Source organism: Scyliorhinus canicula, chromosome 5 (genome assembly GCF_902713615.1).
Source record: "Scyliorhinus canicula chromosome 5, sScyCan1.1, whole genome shotgun sequence".
Lineage (NCBI taxonomy): Eukaryota > Metazoa > Chordata > Chondrichthyes > Carcharhiniformes > Scyliorhinidae > Scyliorhinus > Scyliorhinus canicula.
The window spans coordinates 206,334,809-206,354,973 of NC_052150.1; the positions used below are offsets into that span (position 1 = coordinate 206,334,809).

At 47.5% G+C, this 20,165-nt stretch overlaps 1 protein-coding gene across 2 annotated transcripts in view; it reads right to left on the bottom strand.

Annotated features, from left to right (window-relative positions):
* The window catches only part of rbm33a (RNA binding motif protein 33a), a 256,149-nt gene that overhangs the window by 128,717 nt on the left and 107,267 nt on the right, over positions 1–20,165 (bottom strand). For both annotated transcript variants that reach the window (XM_038798392.1, XM_038798391.1), the window contains one exon: positions 18,554–18,719. In XM_038798392.1, coding sequence (XP_038654320.1) covers positions 18,554–18,719 — 166 coding nt within the window. The remainder of the gene's footprint in view (positions 1–18,553; positions 18,720–20,165) is intronic.

Sequence of the window (20,165 nt, forward strand, 5' to 3'; positions counted from 1 at the left end):
CTCGTGCATTCTTAGATGTCGAGATTAATTTCAGTATAGCCAATAATAAAATGGTTTCACACGACAACTCTAATCAGTTGGCAAGAATGCTTTCATCCAATAGAAATAAGCTGTCACATTAGGTCAGCAAAATCTGACAAAGTGGAGATTACATTTGCAACTTGAACTGAAATGTCAATTGTCCTTTAAATGCTTTTTCAACTGCTTCAAGATTCCAGTTCAGAGCAGCTGCAGAGCTCTGTTCTTTGTATAAGTGTTTATCGATTTTTCTGCTTTTTAACCCGTTCATTTATTGTTGCCTACAAAAAAAGCTAACATTTTCAAAATTTGCTACCATTTTAATGCAAAAAATGCTAATTGGAAAAAATAGATTGTTGTCATTCCTCTTATTGCTCTTTGTGGGGCATAATTCTGTGCAATATAGCTAAAAGTCCTTTTTATACAGCAACAATGGCTTGAAATAAATAATGCTCCGGTTTGCTTTGAGGGATCCAAATAAGCAGAGTAAAGTTTCTAAATAGAGCTGCAGATTTTTTCATTTCAAGGAGGAACAGGAGTCATTTCTTCTCTCTTGCTGAGAGCAATAGGACACTTTTTCCATCTTCAATTCTTGATGGAAGAAAGATGAAATAAAAAGCAATTTTCCACGTTGCCATTCACAATACAACAAAGGTGTAATGAGCAGTGGACATTTGCAGCCTTAGACAGTGGTGCTGCTTTCAGTGTACATCAAGACTGAATGGCACAAAAATAATCAACTGCAGGGACTTCAAACAGTCCACATAATTGTACTAATCATCAGCCTAAAGCCCTTTAGCTATTTGTGTCGTCATCTCTGCCTTGGTATGACCAGTCCATGAACTCCTTTCAAGATTTTCTGATGTGTTTTCCGAAAGAAAGAGGACTATATAGCATTTCAAATACGGCAGCCACGGTAGTATTGTGGATAGCACAATCGCTTCACAGCGCCAGGGTCCCGGTTCGATCCGGCTTGGGTCCACTGTCTGTGCGTAGTCTGCACGCCTCCCTGTGTGTGCGTGGGTTTCCTCCGGGGCTCCGGTTTCCCCTCCCACAGTCTAAAGATGTGCAGGTTAGGTGGGATTGGCCATGATAAATTGCCCTTAGTGTTGGGTGGGGTTACGGGTTGGGGATAGGGTGGAGGTGTTAACCTTGGGTAGGGTGCTCTTTCCAGGAGCCGGTGCAGACTCGATGGGCCGAATGGCCTCCTTTATGCACTGTAAATTCTATGTAAAAAACCGTGGGGAAGCACTGGCGTTGTGGCATTGTCATTGAACCAGTAATCCATAAACCTGGGTCATGCTCTGGGCACCTAGTTTCGAATTCCACCGTGGCAAGATGATGACATTGAATTATATATTTTTTTTAAAGTCACGGAAGATTATGACATTGAATTCAATAAAAAAAAGTCGAATGATGACAAAACCAGTGCCAATTGTCGCAAAAACCCATCTGGTCCTAATGTCCTTTAGGGAAGGAAATCTGCCGTCCTACCTGCCTCATGTCTGGCCGACATGTGACTCCAGACCCACAGCAATGTGGTTGACTCTTTTAAAAATAAGCCGTCTGAAAGCTACTCAGGTCAAGGGCAATTAGGGATGAAAGTCCACATCCCATGAAAAAATAAAATTAAATTAATTTCTTTACATTGCAACGTCATGGATCCCACTCTGGCAAATTCATATATATATATATTGTTATATAAAACATATTTGTTTTGATAATTGTGGTCAACATGATCCTAGTGTGCTTTCCCGGTCATCAATATGCGCTCAATCTTCAAACATTCCCCATTTATAATGAGGAATCAGCAACGGTTTTCCCTGTTGAGTCAGCAAACTGTCCAATACGTCATACACCATCAGGAAGGTTCCAGTTTTGATACCTGATCTACCAGACAATCCTGCTGAATTCAGTGATGGGGCTCACCAAGAATGATGCTCATTTGGATCAAGGCAATGAACTGTTCTCTTTCAATGAGCCAATGTTTTCAGCAAAGAGAGGAATGGAGAGGAGGGTATGAGAGAAAATTAGCAGAAAAAGTGCAGAAAAAGGCAATCATAAATGTCTTCAATAGAGTTTTTCGAGGTCACAAAGATGATGATGCAGGTAGGGCAGTGGATGTTGTCTATATGAACTTCAGTAAGGCCTTTGACAAGGTCCCTCATGGCAGACTGGTACAAAAGGTGAAGTCACACAGGATCAGGGGTGAGGTGGCAAGATGGATACAGAATTGGCTAGGTTATAGAAGGCAGAGAGTAGCAACGGAAGGGTGCTTTTCTGATTGGAGGGCTGTGACTACTGGTGTTCCGCAGGGATTAGTGCTGGGACCTTTGCTGTTCGTAGTATATATAAATGATTTGGAGGAAAATGTAACTGGTCTGATTAGTAAGTTTGCAGACGACACAAAGGTTGTGAAATTGCGGATAGCGATGAGGACTGGTCAGAGGATACATCAGGATTTAGATCGTTTGGAGACTTGGGCGGAGAGATGGCAGGTGGAGCTTAATCCGGACAAATGTGAGGTAATGCATTTGGAAGGTCAAATGCAAGTAGGGAATATACAGTGAATGGTAGAACCCTCAAGCGTAGAGACAGTTAGAGAGATCTAGGTGCACAGGTCACTGAAAGGGACACACAGGTGGAGAAGGTAGTCAAGAAGGCATATGGCATGCTTGCCTTCATTGGCCGGGGCATTTAGTATAAAAATTGGCAAGTCATGTTGCAGCTGTATAGAACCTTAGTTAGGCCACACTTGGAGTATAGTGTTCAATGCTGGTTGCCACACTACCAGAAGGATGTGGAGGCTTTAGAGAGGGTGCAGAAGAGATTTACCAGGATGTTTGCCTGGTATGGAGGGCATTAACTATAACGAGAGGTTGAATAAACTCGGTTTGTTCTCACTGGAACAACGGCGGTTGAGGGGTGACCTGATAAGAGGGCTACAAAAATTGTGACGGGCATAGGCAGGGTGATAGTCAGAGGCTTTTTTTCCAGGGTAGAGGGGTCAATTACTAGGGGGCATAGGTTTAAGGTGATAGGGGCAAGGTTTAGAGGAGATGTACGAGGCAAATTTTTTAAACAGAAGGTAGTGGGTGCCTGGAACCCGCTGCTGGAGCAGGTGATGGAAGCAAGGACGATAGCGATGTTAAGGGCATCTTACAAATATATGAATAGGATGGGAATAAAGGGATACAGACCCAGGAATTGCAGAAGATTTTAGTTTAGACGGGCAGTATGGTTCGGCACAGGCTTGGAGGGTGCCGAAGAGCCTGTTCCTGTGCTGTACTTTTCTTTGTCTTTGAAATGGATGAAGGTAGCAGATAGTAATTTGAGAGACAAATACATAATGAACCAGATCAGAACTACTGCAGTTTAGATTTACTGAGGTAAGAATGTTACTAGTCATAAAACAGAAAATTAAAAACTAAAAATTAAACCACAAAACATACGACAAGGGGGGCATATGGTTCAAATTGATGAGAGGCTATTGGACATAAGTTAAGAAGCACATCTTCTTCTAAAAAAATACCTAAAACAGTCTTCCGGTCGGTCAATAGAGTTAAAAGCTCAAGTTCATCTGGAGAGGTATGGTCTATATCAGAGTTTTTCCAAAGTGTACCTTGTGACACACGGGTAGTTCGCAGGTAGGTGTCAGGAGGGTCGTGGAACGGTGTTGGTCGTGGTATTCCCGTCTAGGGGAGAAGTGCCCAGGAGCTGCTACTGGAGCCAGGTGGATAAAGGAGTGCAAGAAATAGTATGACAGAGTGGAGTGCTAGATTGGATCTCATGAAGGGACGTCAGGAGTCAAAAGGATGCAGGACAAGTGGAAGCAGCTGATTGGTTGAGTGTGGTCGGTCTGTATTGACGGCTTATATGCTTATAGTTTTTAAGGTCTTATTTTGTGGTTTATCATTTGTGCGGGTAATATTCTGTAACAACGAGGATCAGGGAAGATAGGCCCGAGTAGTAGTAGATATTATTTGATATTCAGCATCTTCCAAAAGGTTTAATTTAAAGGGCAGTCATGCCAGGGAGAGCTCAAAGTCCATGTGTTCTGTTCCTGCTCCATGCGGGAAACTGACATTTCCAGTACCCAGGTCAGCATGTGTGCAGAAATGTATCCAGCTGCAGCTCCTGAAATCTCGGATTTGGAGCTGAGCTGCGGCAAGGGACACTGGGACAATCAGTGAGGCGGAGAGTATCGGAGAGGTGGTCACACCGCAGACTCAAGACTCCACAGGCAGGGAGGGATTGGGTGACCACCAGCCAGAGCAAAAGGACGGGACAGGTAGTGCAAGAATCTCCTGTGGCTAAGAGAAAATGCTGGAAAATCTCAGTAGGTCTGGCAGCATCTGTAGGGAGAGATGAGCTAAACATTTCGAGTCCAATGACTCTTTATCAAAGCTTTGAACAAAGAGTCATCGAACTCGAAACGATAGCTCTTTTCTCTCCCTGCAGATGCTTCCGGACCTACTGAGATTTCCAGCATTTTCTCTTTTGTTTCAGATTCCAGCAGGCCGCAGTAAATTTGCTTTTAGCTAATCTCCTGTGGCTATTCCCCTAAAAACAGATATACCACTTTGGAAACTATTGAGGGGAATGGCTTCTCAGTTTAAGCAGCAAGCCAAATTTGTTGAACCACGGTTGGCTTTGCTGCCCTGGGGAGGACTACAAAGTGTGGGAATGCAATAGCTATTGAGGATTCAATGCAAGGGAATAGATGGTCGCTTCTGTGGCTACCAACAAGACTCTAGGATGTTATGTTGCCTCCCTGGTGCTAAGGTCAAAGATGTCGTCGAGTGGTGACAGGGGATCAAGAACAAGAGAAAAAGACGGCAAGGAGAACAGGAAAAGTGATAAGCAGAAAAATCGAGGGCCAGAATAAGATAATGACAGTAAAAAATAAGACGACTGGGACAAGGAATCTTAAAAGGTCTAGCCATAAGGTTTTGTACCTGCACACTGGTAGCATTCAAAATAAAATGGATGATTTATTGCACAGGTAGATATAAAGGGGTGTGATATAGTTGGGATTACGGAGACATGGCTCCAAGGTGACCAAGGATGGGAACTAAACATTGGGAGTCATTCAGTTTTTAGGAAGGCCAGACAGAAAGGAAAAGGCGGTGGAGTTGTATTGTTGATATTGAGGAAAGATATTAGCACAGACTATGTGGAATCCGTAGGATGTAAACAGACCACCAAACTGCAGTGGTAATGTTGGAAATGAAATGAAATGAAATGAAATGAAAATCGCTTATTGTCACGAGTAGGCTTCAATGAAGTTACTGTGAAAAGCCCCTAGTCGCCACATTCCGGCACCTGTTCGGGGAGGCTGGTACGGGAATTGAACCGTGCTGCTGGCCTGCCATGGTCTGCTTTAAAAGCCAGCGATTTAGCCCAGTGTGCTAAAACATTAGACAGAAAATCAGAGATGCACGTGATAAAGGAACATCTATGATTATGGGTGACTTTAATCTTGGGTGTGTCAAAGTAGTCACTGTACTTCAGAGATGGAATTTCTGGAGCGCATGTGGGATGGATTTCCGGATTAATACATTGAGGAACCAACAAAGGAACAGACCATCTTGGACTTGGTATTGTGCAATGAGAAAGGATTAGTGGCAATCTAGTCGAGAGGGAACCCCTGGGGATGAGTGACCATAATATGAGGAATGGAATAGAGTCCTTACAGGAAGCGGCGAGTGCAAAGAATGGAATGTGAGGAATACAATGTTGACAATCCAACCAGGGAGGGGGCCACACTAGATCTGGTATTGGGGAATGAGACAGGCTAGCTGATTGTTATTTCAGTATGGCAGCATTTTGGGCTTAGCGGCCACAATGCCATAAGATTTTGAGTAGCCATGGATAAGGACAAGAGTGGCCCGCGGGTGAGGGCATGTAATTGGGCGAGGGCCAATTACATCCAAATTAGACAGGAACTGGGAAATGTGGATTGGGAGCAGCTATTTGAGGGCAAATCGATGTCTGACATGTGGGAGACTTTTAAAGACCAGTTGATTGAAGTACAGGTTAGGCAAAAATGAAGGATAGAAATGGCAGGATTCGGGTAACATGGATGACAAAACGAATTGTAAGCTAAGGCAAAAGGAAAAAGGAAGCAAACAATAGGTCTAGGCATCTAAAAACTGATGAAGCCCTTGAAGAGTACAGTGAAAGTAGGAAGGAACTTAAATGTGGAATTAAGAGGGTTAAAAGAGGTCATGAAATGTCTTTAGTAAACATGGTCAAGAAGAATCCCAAGGCTTTTTATGCATCTATGAGGAGCAAGAGGTTAGCAAGAGAAAGAGTAGGCCCACTCAAGGACAATGGAGGGAAGTTGTGCGTGGAACCACAGGGTGTGGGTGAAATCCTTAATAAGATTTTTTCTTTGAAAGAGCACCCTACCCAAACCCATATCTCCACCCTATCCCCACAACCCAGTAACTCCACCCAACCTAAGGGCAATTTTGAACACTAAGGGCAATTTACCATGGTCAATGCACCTAACCTGCACATCTTTGGACTGTGGGAGGAAACCGGAGCACCCGAAGGAAACCCACGCAGACACAGGGAGAACGTGCAGACTCCGCACAGACAGTGATCCAAGCCGGGAATTGAACCTGGGACCCTGGAGCTGTGAAGCAATTGTGCTAACCACTATGCTACCCTCTGCACACCTCTGCTGTTTGTAGTATATATAAATGATATGGAGTGGCCTGATTACTAAGTTTGCTGATGACACGAAGATTGGCGGAGTTGCTGATAGTGCCGAGGATTGTCAGAGGGTATAACAGGATATGGATAGATTTGGAGACTTGGGCACAGAAATCCATTGGGCAGATGGAGTTTAATCCGGACAAATGAGAGGTGATGCATTTTGGAGGATTAAATCTAGGTATGAATTATACTGTAAATGGCACTTCAGCAACATTGAAGAGGCATCTGGATGGGTACATGAATAGGGAGGAAATAGAGGGTAGGCACTGAGTAAGGGCAGAAGGTTTTTTTTTTTAGTTAGTGCATCGTGTTCAACACAGGCTGGGAGGGTGAAGGGCCTGCGGAAACATGACTGAAAGGGAGGACAGGGGACAGCCAACGGCAGGCACTCAAGGAACAAATAGGTGAACTCCAGAAGTTGTTTATTTCCATTTGGCGCAAGAGTAGAAAGGGAACTGTGGCCAAACCATGGCTTACAAGGGAAATTAGAGATAGTATTAGATTCATAGAAGAAATTAGCAAGACAAAGCAATAAACTTGGGGATTGGGAACAGTTGAAAAAATCAGCAAAGACAGACCATGGAATTGATTTAGAAGGGGATGAAAGTAAGCTACCAGGGAACATAAAAACTGTAAAAGTTTCTATAGGTATGTAAAGAAAAAAAGATTGACAAAAATGAATGTAGGCTCCTTCGTCAGAAACAGGAGAATTCATAACAGGGAACAAAGAAATGCATACTTTGCTTCTGTCTTCACAAAGGAAGACATGAATAATGTACCGGAAGTTCTGAGAAATACAAGTTTCAGGGAGGAGCTGAAGGAAATTAGTATTAATAAAGAAATGATTTGGGGGAAATTAATGGGATTGAAGGCAGATCTCTCTCCAGGGCCTAATAACCTTCACCCCAGAATAATTAAGTAGCCATAGAAATAGCAGATCCATTGGTGGTCATTTGTCAAAATTCTTTTGACTCTGAAATGGTTCCTACAGATTCAAAGGTAGTTAATATAAGCCGCTATTCAATAAGGGAGGTAGAGAGAAAACAGGGAACTATAGACCAGTGATCTTGGCATGAGTAGAGAAGCTGCTCGAGCCCATTATCAACGATTTCATAGCTCAGCATCTGTAAAGCAGTGGTATAACCAGACAGTCAGCATGGATTTACGATAGGGAAATCATGCTCGACAAATCTCGAATTCTTTGAAGATGTAACTAGTTGAATTGACCAGGGAGAACCAGTGAATGACTTAGACTTTCAGAAGGCTTTCGACAAAGACTCAAATTCCAGATGACTAAGTAAAGTGAAAGCGGATGGGATTACGATGTTCTCGTGCATCAGTTGCTGAAAGAAAGCACGCAGCTACAGCAGGCAGTTAAGAAGGTAAATGGTACAAAGAACAAAGAACAGTACAGCACAGGAACACAGCCCTCCAAGCCTGTACCGATCAAGTTATCAACCTTTGCCAAAACCCTCAGCACTTCCTTGTGCCGTATCCCTCTATACCCATCCTATCATGTGTTTGCCAAGATGCCTTTTGAACGCCGTTAATGTATCTGCTTCCACAACCTCCCCAGGCAATGTGTTCCAGGCACTCACCACCCTCTGCATAAAAAACCTGCCCCGCACACCTCCTCTAAACTTTGCCCCACGAAAGTTAAACCTGTGCCCTCTGGTGACTGACCCCTCCACCCTGGGAAAGGGTGCCTGCCCATTCACGCTATCCATGCCCCTCATAATCTTATCAACCTCTATCAGGTCACCCCTTAACCTCCCTCTTTCGAATCGAATATAGTCCGAGTCTATTCAGCCTCTCCACATGGCTAACACCCTCCAGATCAGGCAACATTCTGATAAACCTCCTCTGCATCTTCTCCAAAGCCTCCACATTCTTCTGGTAGTGTGGTGACCAGAATTGTGCGCAATATTCCAAGTGCGGCCTTACCAAGGTTCTATACAACTGTAGCATGACTGGCCAGTTTTTATACTTGAAGCACAGTTCAATGAAGGCATGCATTCCATATGGTCTCTTGACTACCCTATCCACTTGTGTCACCACCTTCAAAGATCTGTGGACCTGCACGCCCAGATCTCTCTGACTTTCTATATTCCTAAGATTTTACCAATTACGGGTATATTTCCCCTTTATGTTAGACCTACCAAAATGCATCATCTCACATTTGTCCGGATTAAACTCCATTTGTCATTCCTCTGCCCAAGTCTTCAACCTATCTATGTACCGCCATATCAAGACAATCCTCAACACTATCTGCCACTCCACCAACCTTGGTGTTATCCACTAATTTACAAATCAGACCGGCTACATTTTCCTCCAAATCTTTTATGTACACTATAAAAAAAAACAGAGGTCCAAGCACAGACCCCTGTGGAACACCACTGGTCACAACCTTCCATTCAGAAAAAACCCTTCTACTACTACCCTTTTCCTTCGGAGACCGAGCCAGTTCTGTATCCACCTTACCACCTCACCTCCGATCCCGTGTAACTTCACCTTTTGTACCATTTTGCCATGAGGCACCTTGTCAAAGGCTTCACTGAAGTCTATGTAAACAACATTCACCGCCCTCCCCTCATCAATCATCTTTGTCACCTCCTCAAAACACTCGATCAAGTTAGTGCCGCATGACCTCCCCTTCACAAAACCATGCTGTCTATTGCATATGAGTCCATTTGTTTCCAAATGGGTATCAATCCTGTCCCTCAGAATTCTCACTAATAAATTTACCTACTACTGACACGAGGCTCACTGGCCAAACCCTCCAGGATTATCCCTGCCATCTTTCTCAAACAGCGGTACCACATTAGCTATTCTCCAGTCCTCTGGGATCTCACCAGTAGCCAATGAGGATACAAAGATTTTTTTTTTATAAATGTTTTTTATTGAGTTTTCATATTTTATACATGACAAATTACAAATTATTAGAGAGAAAAAAAGAAAACACAAAAATTTAACATGAATATTTACAGGTAAGCATCTTCATAACAACAATTGTGGCCGCCCCCTTTAGCCGGCATACATATTTTACCTTCCCCAATATGGCCGAGGCACATGTTTATAGGCATTTATAGTTTGGTTTTGGGCCTTGGCTTGCCATCAAACCCCCATAACGAGCCCGTAACCCCCCCCCCCCCCCCCCCCCCCCCCCCCCCCCCCACCTTCCCCCGATTCCCGTCCATTTTCCCCTGATTCTTGGCCACCCGACTATTCTTCCTCTTGTACGTTGGCCACAAACAGGTCCCGGAACAATTGCATGAATGGCTCCCACGTTCTGTGGAAGCCGTCGTCTGACCCTCGGATGGCGAATTTGATTTTCTCCATTTGGAGAGATTCCGAGAGGTCGGACAGCCAGTCTGCAGCTCTGGGCGGTGCTGCTGACCGCCAGCCAAACAGGATTCTACGGCGGGCGATCAGGGAGGCAAAGGCAAGGGCGTCCGCCCTCCTCCCCAGGAATAGATCTGGCTGGTCTGAAACCCCGAAGACCGCCACTATCGGGCATGGCTCCACCCTCACCCCCACCACTTTGGACATAACCTTGAAGAAGGCTGTCCAGTACTCCACAAGTCTGGGGCAAGACCAGAACATGTGGGCGTGGTTGGCCGGGCCTCTTTGGCACGCTCACATCTGTCCTCCACCTCCGGGAAGAACCTACTCATACGGTGTCTCGTTAAGTGGGCTCTATGTACCACTTTTAGTTGCGTCAGGCTGAGCCTTGCACACGTGGAGGTGGAGTTGACCCTATGCAGTGCTTCGCTCCAGAGTCCCCACCCTATCTCCATCCCCAGGTCGTCCTCCCATTTCCTTCTTGTTGCGTCCAGTACGGTGTCGTCCCTATCTACCAGTCGGTCATACATGTCACTACAGTTCCCTTTCTCTAGGATACTTGCGTCCAGTAGGTCTTCCAGTAGTGTCTGTCGTGGCGGTTGTGGGTACGTCCTTGTCTCCTTTCGTAGGAAGTTTTTGAGCTGCAGGTACCGTAGCTCGTTCCCCCCAGCTAGCTGAAATTTCTCTGTTAGTTCGTCCAGTGTTGCGATCCTGTCGTCCGTGTATAGGTCCCTGACTGTCATTGTCCCCCTGTCCTGCCTCCACCTTTTGAAGGTGGCGTCAGTCAGTGCTGGTTTTGCAGATGGGAGCCTTGTCCGACATTTTGTACAGGCCAAATTGCTGCCGCAGTTGGTTCCAGGATTGGAGGGTGGCTGTCACCACTGGGCTGCTGGAGTGTTTTTTGGGTGGGGGTAGGAGTGCTGCCGTGGCGAGGGCCCGGAGGGAGGTTCCCATGCAGGAGGCCTCCTCCGCACGCACCCACACGGCTTCTGGCTCCTGGATCCATCCCCTTACTCGCTCGGCTGTTGCCGCCCAGTGGTAGAATTGTAGATTCGGGAGGGCTAGCCACCCCCTGGATTTTGTTTTTTGTAGGACCTTCTTTGGGATCCTAGCATTTGAGGATACAAAGATGTCAGTCAAGGCCCCAGCAATTTCCTCCCTTGCATTCCTCAGTATTCTGGGCTAAATTCCATCCGGCCCAGGAGTCTTATCTACCTTAATATCTTTTTTTTAAACAAACAGTTTTATTGAGGTAGTTTTTCGGCATTGTAAACAGTTAGACATCAACAAAAAGAAAGCAAAAAAGGCAAAAATGTGCAAACATCCACGTACACTCAATACTTCAATCGTACCATACTGCACAAGCCCGCTCCTCTCCCATTGGCACGACCCGCCAATTTATCCCTCCTACTCTACTCTAACCTCCCCCCCCCCCCCCCTTGCTGACGCTCACTCTCCCGCAAAGAAGTCAATGAACGATTGCCACCTTCGGGCGAACCCCTGTACAGATCCCCTCAAGGCGAACTTAATTTTTTCCATACCCAGAAAACTCGACATGTCCGAAAGCCACAACTCAGTCTTCATGGGCTTTGAGTCCCTCCATGCCAATAATATTCGTCACCGGGCTATCAGGGAAGCAAAGGCAAAAACATCGGCCTCTTTCTCACCCTGGACTCCCGGGTCATCCGAAACCCCAAAAATTGCCACCCCTGGACCCATCGCCACCCTTGTTTTTAGCACCCAGGACATGATCGCCTCAAATCCCTCCCAGTACCCCCTAAGCATCGGACATGTCCAAAACATGTGTACGTGGTTCGCTGGTCCTCCTGCGCACCTAGCGCATTTGTCCTCTACCCCAAAGAATTTGCTCATCCGAGCCACCGTCATGCGGGCCCGGTGAACGACCTTAAATTGAATCAGGCCGAGCCTGGCACATGTTGCGGTCGAATTTACCCTACTCAGGGCTTCTGCCTACAGTCCGTCCTCCATTTCCCCACCTAGCTCCTCCTCCCATTTGAGTTTCAGTTCCTCGATCTGGGACACTTCCCCCTTCATGAGCACCTTATAAATATCAGAGACTCTACCCTCCCCTCCTTCCCCCCTAGAGACTATTTTGTCTTGGATCCCCATTGGCGGGAGGCGTGGGAAGGATGGGACCTGTCTACGGACAAAGTCCCGCAACTGTAGGTACCTGAAATCGTTTCCCCTTACCAGACTAAATTTCTCCTCCAAGCTCCTCAAACACGCAAAGCTCCCTTCCAGGAACATATCACTCACACCCCCCCCCCCCCCCCCCCCCCCACTCCCGCCATGCTCGAAACCCCCCATCCATACTCCCGGGGCCAAACCGATGGATGTCGCAGATTGGCGCCCAGACGGACGCCCCCACCTTCCCTACATGCCTCCTCCCCACCGGCCCCTTATCTGCAAGGTCGCCACCACTACCGGGCTGGTGGGGTAACTGGCCGGCGGCAGCGGTAGAGGAGCCGTGACCAGGGCTGCCAAGCTGGGGACCCTGCACGAAGCCGCCTCCACCCGCTCCCAGATACACCCCGTACCCACCATCCACTTCCTTATCATAGCGATGTTAGCCGCACACTAATAGTTAATCAGACTCGGCAGTGCCAGCCCTCCCTCGCTGCCTCTCCTCTCAAGCATCGCCTTCTTCACCCGCGGGGATTTTCCCACCCAGACAAAGCTCATGATCATCTGTTTAATCCTTTTGAAGAAGGACTGTGGGATAAAGATCGGGAGGCACTGAAAAATGAACAGGAATCTAGGGAGGATTGTCACCTTTACAGTCTGCACCCTCCCTGCCAGCGAGAGTGTATCCCATCTCCGAAACTCTCCCTTCATTTGTTCCACCACCCTGGCCAAATTTAACTTGTGCAGCCTGCCCCAGTCTCGCTCCACCTGGATCCCCAAGTACCGGAAATTTTCCTCAACCAGCCTAAATGGTAGCCCTCTCAATCTGTTCTCCTGGCCCCTTGCCTGCACCACAAACATTTCACTCTTGGCCATATTTAATTTTTTTTTTTTTAAACCGCACAGAACAGGCCCTTCGGCCCTCGATGTTGTGTCGAGCAAATGATCACCCTACTCAAACCCACGTATCCACCCAACAACAACACCCCCCCCCCTTACTTTTTTTTAGGACACTACGAGCAATTTAGCATGGCCAATCCACCTAACCCGCACATCTTTGGACTGTGGGAGGAAACCGGAGCACCCGGAGGAAACCCATGCACACACGGGTAGGACGTGCAGACAGTGACCCAGCCGGGAACCGAACCTGGGACCCTGGAGCTGTGAAGCATTTATGCTAACCACCATGCTACCCTGAGATTTGTACCCTGAGAACTGGCCGAACTTCTTCAATGTTTCCAGTATACTTTCCATCCCGACCAATGGGTTGATACGTACAGGAGCAGGTCGTCCACATAGAGAGAGACCCTATGTTCCACCCCGCCTCTAACCATCCTCTTCCATCCCTTTGCGGCTCTCAGCGCAATCGCCAGCGGCTCTATGGTCAGCGCAAACAGCAGCGGGGAGAGCGGACAGCCCTGTCTGGTCCCGCGGTATAGTCTAAAATTCTCTGACACTTCTCTGTTTGTCCGGACGCTGGCCTTTGGGGCCTGATACAATAGCTTGATCCAATTCACCAGTCCCTCCCCGAACCCAAACCGTCCCAGCACCTCCCATAGATAGCCCCACTCCACCCGGTCGAAGGCCTTCTCGGCATCCATCGCCACCATGACCTCCACCTCCTTGCCCGTCAGGGGCATCATTATCAGATTGAGTAATCTTCTCAAGTTGGCCGACAGCTGCCTGCCTTTCATGAACCCCGTTTGGTCATCCCCAATCACCTCCTGTACGCAGTCCTCAATTCTAATCGCCAGGACCTTTGCCAGGAGCTTGGCATCTACATTAATCAGGGAGATTGGCCGATATGACCCCGCACGCTTCCAGGTCCTTACCCCACTTCAATATCAGTGATATGGTGGCTTGCGCCATCGGCGGCGGCAGGGTCCCTCTGTCCCTTGCCTCATTAAAAACCCTCGCCAAGATTGGACCCACTAACTCAGAGAACCTCTTATAAAACTCTACTGGGTATCCATCCGGCCCCGGGGCTTTCCCCGACTGCATGGTCGTTAGGCCCCCCAATACCTCCTCTACTCTAATCGGGGCCCCTAGCTCATCCACTCTCCCTCCACCCACTATTGGGAATGTTAACCCGTCCAGAAACCTTTTCATCTCCTCCGGTTCTTCTGGGGGCTCCGAAGTATACAGCTTGCGATAGAAGTCCCGGAATACCTTATCAAATCCTGCTGGGTCCTCCACTCTGCACCCCTCCCCATCCATCACTCTACTTATTTCCCTGGCCGCCTCCCTCTTCCTGAGTTGCTGCGCTAACAATCTGCTAGCCTTTCCCCCATGCTCGTACACCACACCCCTCGCCTTCCTAAGCTGTTCCACGGCCCTACTCGCGGATAGCACCCCCACTTCCTCCTGTAGTCTCTGCCTCTCCCTGAGTAGATCTTCCCCCGGGGACTCCGCGTGTTCCTCGTCTATCCGACACATTTCCCTAACCAATCTGTTCATTTCTGCCTTGTCCGCCTTGGCCCTGTGGGCCTCAATTGAGATCAACTCTCCCCGCACTACTGCCTTCAGCGCCTCCCACAGGGTCGGCGCTGAGACCTCCCCCGTATCATTCACCTGTAAGTAGTTTTGCATACACTTCTGAAGCCTCTCACAGATCCCCTCCTCCGACAACAGTCCCACGTCTAGCCTCCACTGTGGGCGTTGGTGATTCACCCCTCCGACCTGCAGGTGTACCCATTGCGGGGCATGGTCCGAGATAGTGATTGCCAAATATTCCGTGTTCTTTACCTCCCCTATACAGTCCCTGCTTAGGACAAAGAAGTCTATCCTAGAATATACTTTATGGACGTGTGAGTAAAACAAGTAGCCCCTTCCCGTTGGCTGTCTGGCTTTCCAGGGGTCCACTGCCCCCATTTGCTCCATAAACCCTTTCCGCTCCCTTGCCATTGCTGGGAGTCTACCCGTTCTGGGACACGACCGATCCAGCCCCGGGTCAAGGACCATGTTAAAGTCCCCCCCCCCCCCCCATTATTAGCCTAAGAGAGTCCAGGTCCGGGATCTTGCCCAGCACTCTTTTAATAAAGTCCACGTCATCCCAGTTCGGGGCATATATATTCACCAGCACCACTCTTCTCCCCTCCAGTCTGCCCCTTACCATCAGGTATCTGCCCCGCCTGTCTGTGGCTATGCCCTCCGCCTCAAATTGCACTCGCTTGTTGATCATGATTGCCACCCCCCTGGACTTCCGAGTCCAAGTCCGAGTGGAAGACCTGGCTAATCCAGCCCTTCCTTAGCCTAGTCTGGTCAGACACTTTCAGATGCGTCTCCTGCAACATAATTACGTCCGCCCTTAGAGCCCACAAGTGCACTAACACCCGTGCCCTCTTAACCGGCCCATTCAGTCCCCTGACATTCCAGGTGATCAGCCTGGTTGGGGGGCACAACCCCCCTCCCACCCCAGTCAGCCATAGCCTTTCTCGGGTCGGCCCCTGCCCCGTGCGTCGCGCCATTCTTGGCCCGCCTCCACCCTCGACCTCCTTCCCACTGCCTAGTTCAAATCCCTCCCACGTCAGCAGAACAACTCCCCCCCCCCCCCCAGCAACATCCCCATGTAACCCCACTAGCTGTATTCCCTCCCTCCCCCCCCCCCCCCCCCCCCCCCCCCCCGACTCCCTTGACTAGCCAATCTGCTAGCCCGGTGACTCAACACTCCGGCGCCCCCGTCTCATTCCCATTGTTTCCCCGTCCTCATCCCCACTCCCCTCTCCAACCCGTTGGAGCAAACTCACTGGCAGAGGAAGGCATGAACATCAGTAAAACAAAAACCCCCAACCCACGTCCTTAACCCCCCTCGCTGACCGGCCACCCTTAGTTACACTACCACCTCCAGTGCAATCAGCGAGCCCCACAAAAAGTAAAAATCCACACGAAAAGGAAAAAACAGAAAAAAAGAGGAAAAAGAAAAGAAAAAAACCCAGTAACCAAAAACAAAGGGAAGAGTCCCAAATGTCCCGAATGGCACCTTTAACCCAGCAAACCGTTGAACAGCAGTCCAGGCACATTCGGCATCCCTTCATACGATAGTTCTCAGGTCCTAATTCGCACCTGTGGGACCTCTTTTCAGGACCAGCCCCTGATCCCTCGCAAAGTCCATCGCTTCTTCGGGCTTGGAGAAGTAGTGGTGTTGACCCTGATGCGTGACCCAAAGACGGGCCGGGAACAGCAGACCAAACTTCACGTGCTTCATGAACAGCACCTCCTTGACTTTTTTTAAAGGCTGCTCGCCGCTGAGCCACCTCCTGGCTTAGGTCCTGGTATATACGGAGAACACTGTTGTTCCACGTGCTGCTCCTGGTGCTCTTCGCCCACCGCAGCACCCGCTTCTTGTCCACGAACCTGTGGTACCTGATCACCATCGGACGGGGGGGGGGGGTGTCCACCCGGCAGCCCCTGCCTCACCTGCACTCTGTATGCCCCCTCCAGTTCCGGCGGTCGCGGAAAGGCTTCAGCCCCCATCAGCTGCATCAACAGGTCTGCCTCAAACGCTGCGGCATCAGCTCCCTCAGCCCCCTCCGGGAGGCCGATGATCCTCAGATTATTCCTGCGGGCTCTATTCTCCAACTCCTCCACTCTGTCCAGCAGTCTTCTTTGCCGCTCCTTCAGCCCGTCAACTTCTAACTCCACAATCGTCTGCGCATCCGCCTGCTCCTCCACCGCCTCTCTCAGCTCCTTAACTTTTACATCTTGAGCATCCAGCCTCTGATTCAGCTGATCCACTGCCTTCTGAAGTGGGTCCAAATTGTCCCGCTTCAGTGACTCAAAACTGCTCTTCATCACTTGTAGCATGTTATCCAGCACCTGCTGGATTGCTGAGTCCGAGTTCCGTGTGTCCGCCATCTTAGGTTCCAGGTCAGCTTCCTCTGCTCCTTGCCTCTGTTCCTTTCTCTCTCTCTTCCTCTGCCTCTTGGACTCTCACGGTTCCATGCACTGCAGCCCGTTCCCCCGCACGTCCGCGGCCGCCTTTTTGCCACTCCGCAGTCCCGCTATCGCGGGGAATCAGCCCCTAAAGCCCCGCCGGACTGAGAGCCCGCCGAATGTGCGGCTCACTCGATCATCGCCGCCACCGGAAGTCCTACCTTAATATCTTTTGAAAGACCCAACAGCTGAACCCCTCTCAGTTTTCTAAACTCCAATGAATATAATCCAAACCAATTTAGTCTCTCCTCATATAACAGTCCCGCCATCCCAGGAGTCTGCCTGGTAAACCTTTGCTGCACTCCCTCCATACAAGAACATCCATCTTCAGGTAATAATAATAATAATAATAATAATAATAATAATAACTTATTGTCACAAGTAGGCTCCAATGCAGTCACTGTGAAAAGCCCCTAGTCGCCACATTCCGGCGCCTGTTCAAGGAGACCGGAACGGGAATTGAACACGCGCTGCTGCCTTGTTCTGCATTACAAACCATCTGTTTTGCCCAGTGTGCTAAACCAGCACTCCAGGTGTGACCTCACCAACTCCCTGTACAATTGCAGTGAAACATCCCTATTCCTATACTCAATCCTCTCGCAATGAAGGCCAACATACCTGTTGATATGGTGATGTTCAGGAAGACATGGAATGTCATCATCATACATAGAAACTTAGGCAATAAGAGCAGGAGGAAGATATTCAGCCTTATTCGATCATGGGACATGGGCACCGTTGGCTGGGCCAGCATTTATTGCCCATCCATAATTGCCCTTGAGGGGCAGTTAAGAGTCAATCACATTGCTGTGGGTTTGGAGTCACATATAGGCCAGACCAGGAAAGGGTGGCAGATTTCCTTCCCAAAACGACATTAGTGCACCAAGATGCGTTTTTTTGACAATTGACAATGGTTTCATGCTCATCATTAGACTTTTAATTCCAGATTTTTATTAAATTCAAATTTCCCCATCTGCAGTGGCAAGACTTGAACCAGGGATTCCAGAGTACTCTGGGTCTCCGGATTATTCGTCAGTGAGAATACCACTATGCCACCGCCTCCCCCACTCAATGGCCTTATTCCATAGCATCTCCTATTCATAGAATTACCTCCAAATACTTGATTCCCCGACTGCATGTAACCCCCACGCTCCTTTTACCGACAATGAATTGTAACTGTGCTTTTAGACAGACAGACCTCAACCTTTCAAATGCTCTTGCATTTCTTCCTTCAAGGCCTTTCTTGGAAGGCACATATTACCAAACGTTTGGTCATCCCTCACAAAATCGCCTTCAACGGGTCAACGAGTCAAACAAGGGGGTGGTTGTCTTATTGACAGGATTTGTAAAGAACAGGTATGCAGCAAAATTTTGTTTATTGCTGCTCACTTACCCAATGTGTCTGGAATGTTTCTCCTCTTTCTAGCTGCATCTGTTAACCTAATAACAGTTCCTTCCTTCCGCTCAGTTTTGAAACGCATTCTTCCAGACTCTTCATCATCGTCGTCTTCGTCATCAGAGACTTCCTTTCTTTCTTCATCCTGTATTTGTTTCACTACCTAAACATATAAAAAAGCGTTACATTTTTCTGAAACTACAGTTTCATATCAGATGGAGAATATATTTATGATGTACATTCCAGGTTAGCAGCATCAGGTTGCAACATAAAATGGTAGAATTGACATAAAAGCAACCAACCTAAAATGGCGGGTCACTTGAATTACTGCCATTATATATATATTCAAAAGCCTTCAGATGGTAAATTGGAATGGAGCCAGAATAGACAACTGTGCTTAAGAGTTGTTAAGCCACTTTAGATAAATTTATAAAAACATGGTCCAGTATAAGACAGTTAGCTCATACAAAGTCTTAAAATAAATCTAACTTCTGGGAGGAAAACAATTTATTTTGAAAGATAGCCAACCATTTCAAAACACTCAATTTCGCTGATTGGAAAGAAAGGGCGGATTCTCCAGCCGCACTCACCCAGCGACCAGAGAATCCCGCCCGAGGTCAATGGATTTTTCCATTCTATGCGGCTCGCCCGTGGCGTTCTTGCAGTGGGCGGGAGAATCCAGCCCATAGTCTTAACTAATTCTTGAATTGGTAAGACTAGGCGATGAAAGTCTGTTTCGTTACTGCATAGACTTTCTTTAAGAACACACACCATTAACAGATTTCAGTCAGCCATTTTTGGGACATAAGGTGTTGAGTTCCCTTTGGAGAATTCCCTGGGCTGAGGCAGAGATACTTCAAAATCTAATAGCGATACTGGTTTTCCTCGGGTTTTTTTTTCCATTTGTTTGATTATCCAAAGTAGTTTGCTAATAAGGTGGATCCAGAAATTTAATGTCTTGAGACTACATTGTTGACATGTTACGATTAGCTTTACCTATCATTTCGAACTTCATGTACAATTTATAATGGGCTTCAATAAAAGGTAAACATTTTTGAAACATACAGGACGTGTAGTCTGAAATATGTATCATCTCGAGAATCCACATGAACATGTTACTCGAACATGAACATGAACATGTAAGATTTCGAAGAGCTCATATTATTAAACTTTTGAAGCGGTTGAATGACTAAGACATGCCCCAAACGTATGTCCCATCTTAAGGTAGTTTTGTGGACTTTTAAGACTCCTGCAAGAGAGAATTTGTGTACAAGGCCCCAGTCTAAGACGATGTTCCTTTACAGCTTAGAAATTTCTTTTAGTTGAGACTTTAATCTAGCAATAAATTTGAGGGAATTGGTTAATCTTGTAGGGGGTAAAGATAGTAGAACCATTAACATTTTCAGTTGCTAAAAGCATTGTAATATTTTTTTATTTAGTCAGCCGACAACATTTTTCTGTTCTGTACTGGAAGGTGAATATTCATCCAGTTTCTGTAATGGGATGTGAACCCAACACCTTCTAATTCTTGTAAACATGCTACCGTTGATCCAAGGGTGACACCTGACTGCACAAATTGGCAATGCTAAATATGACTTTATTTTAAAAT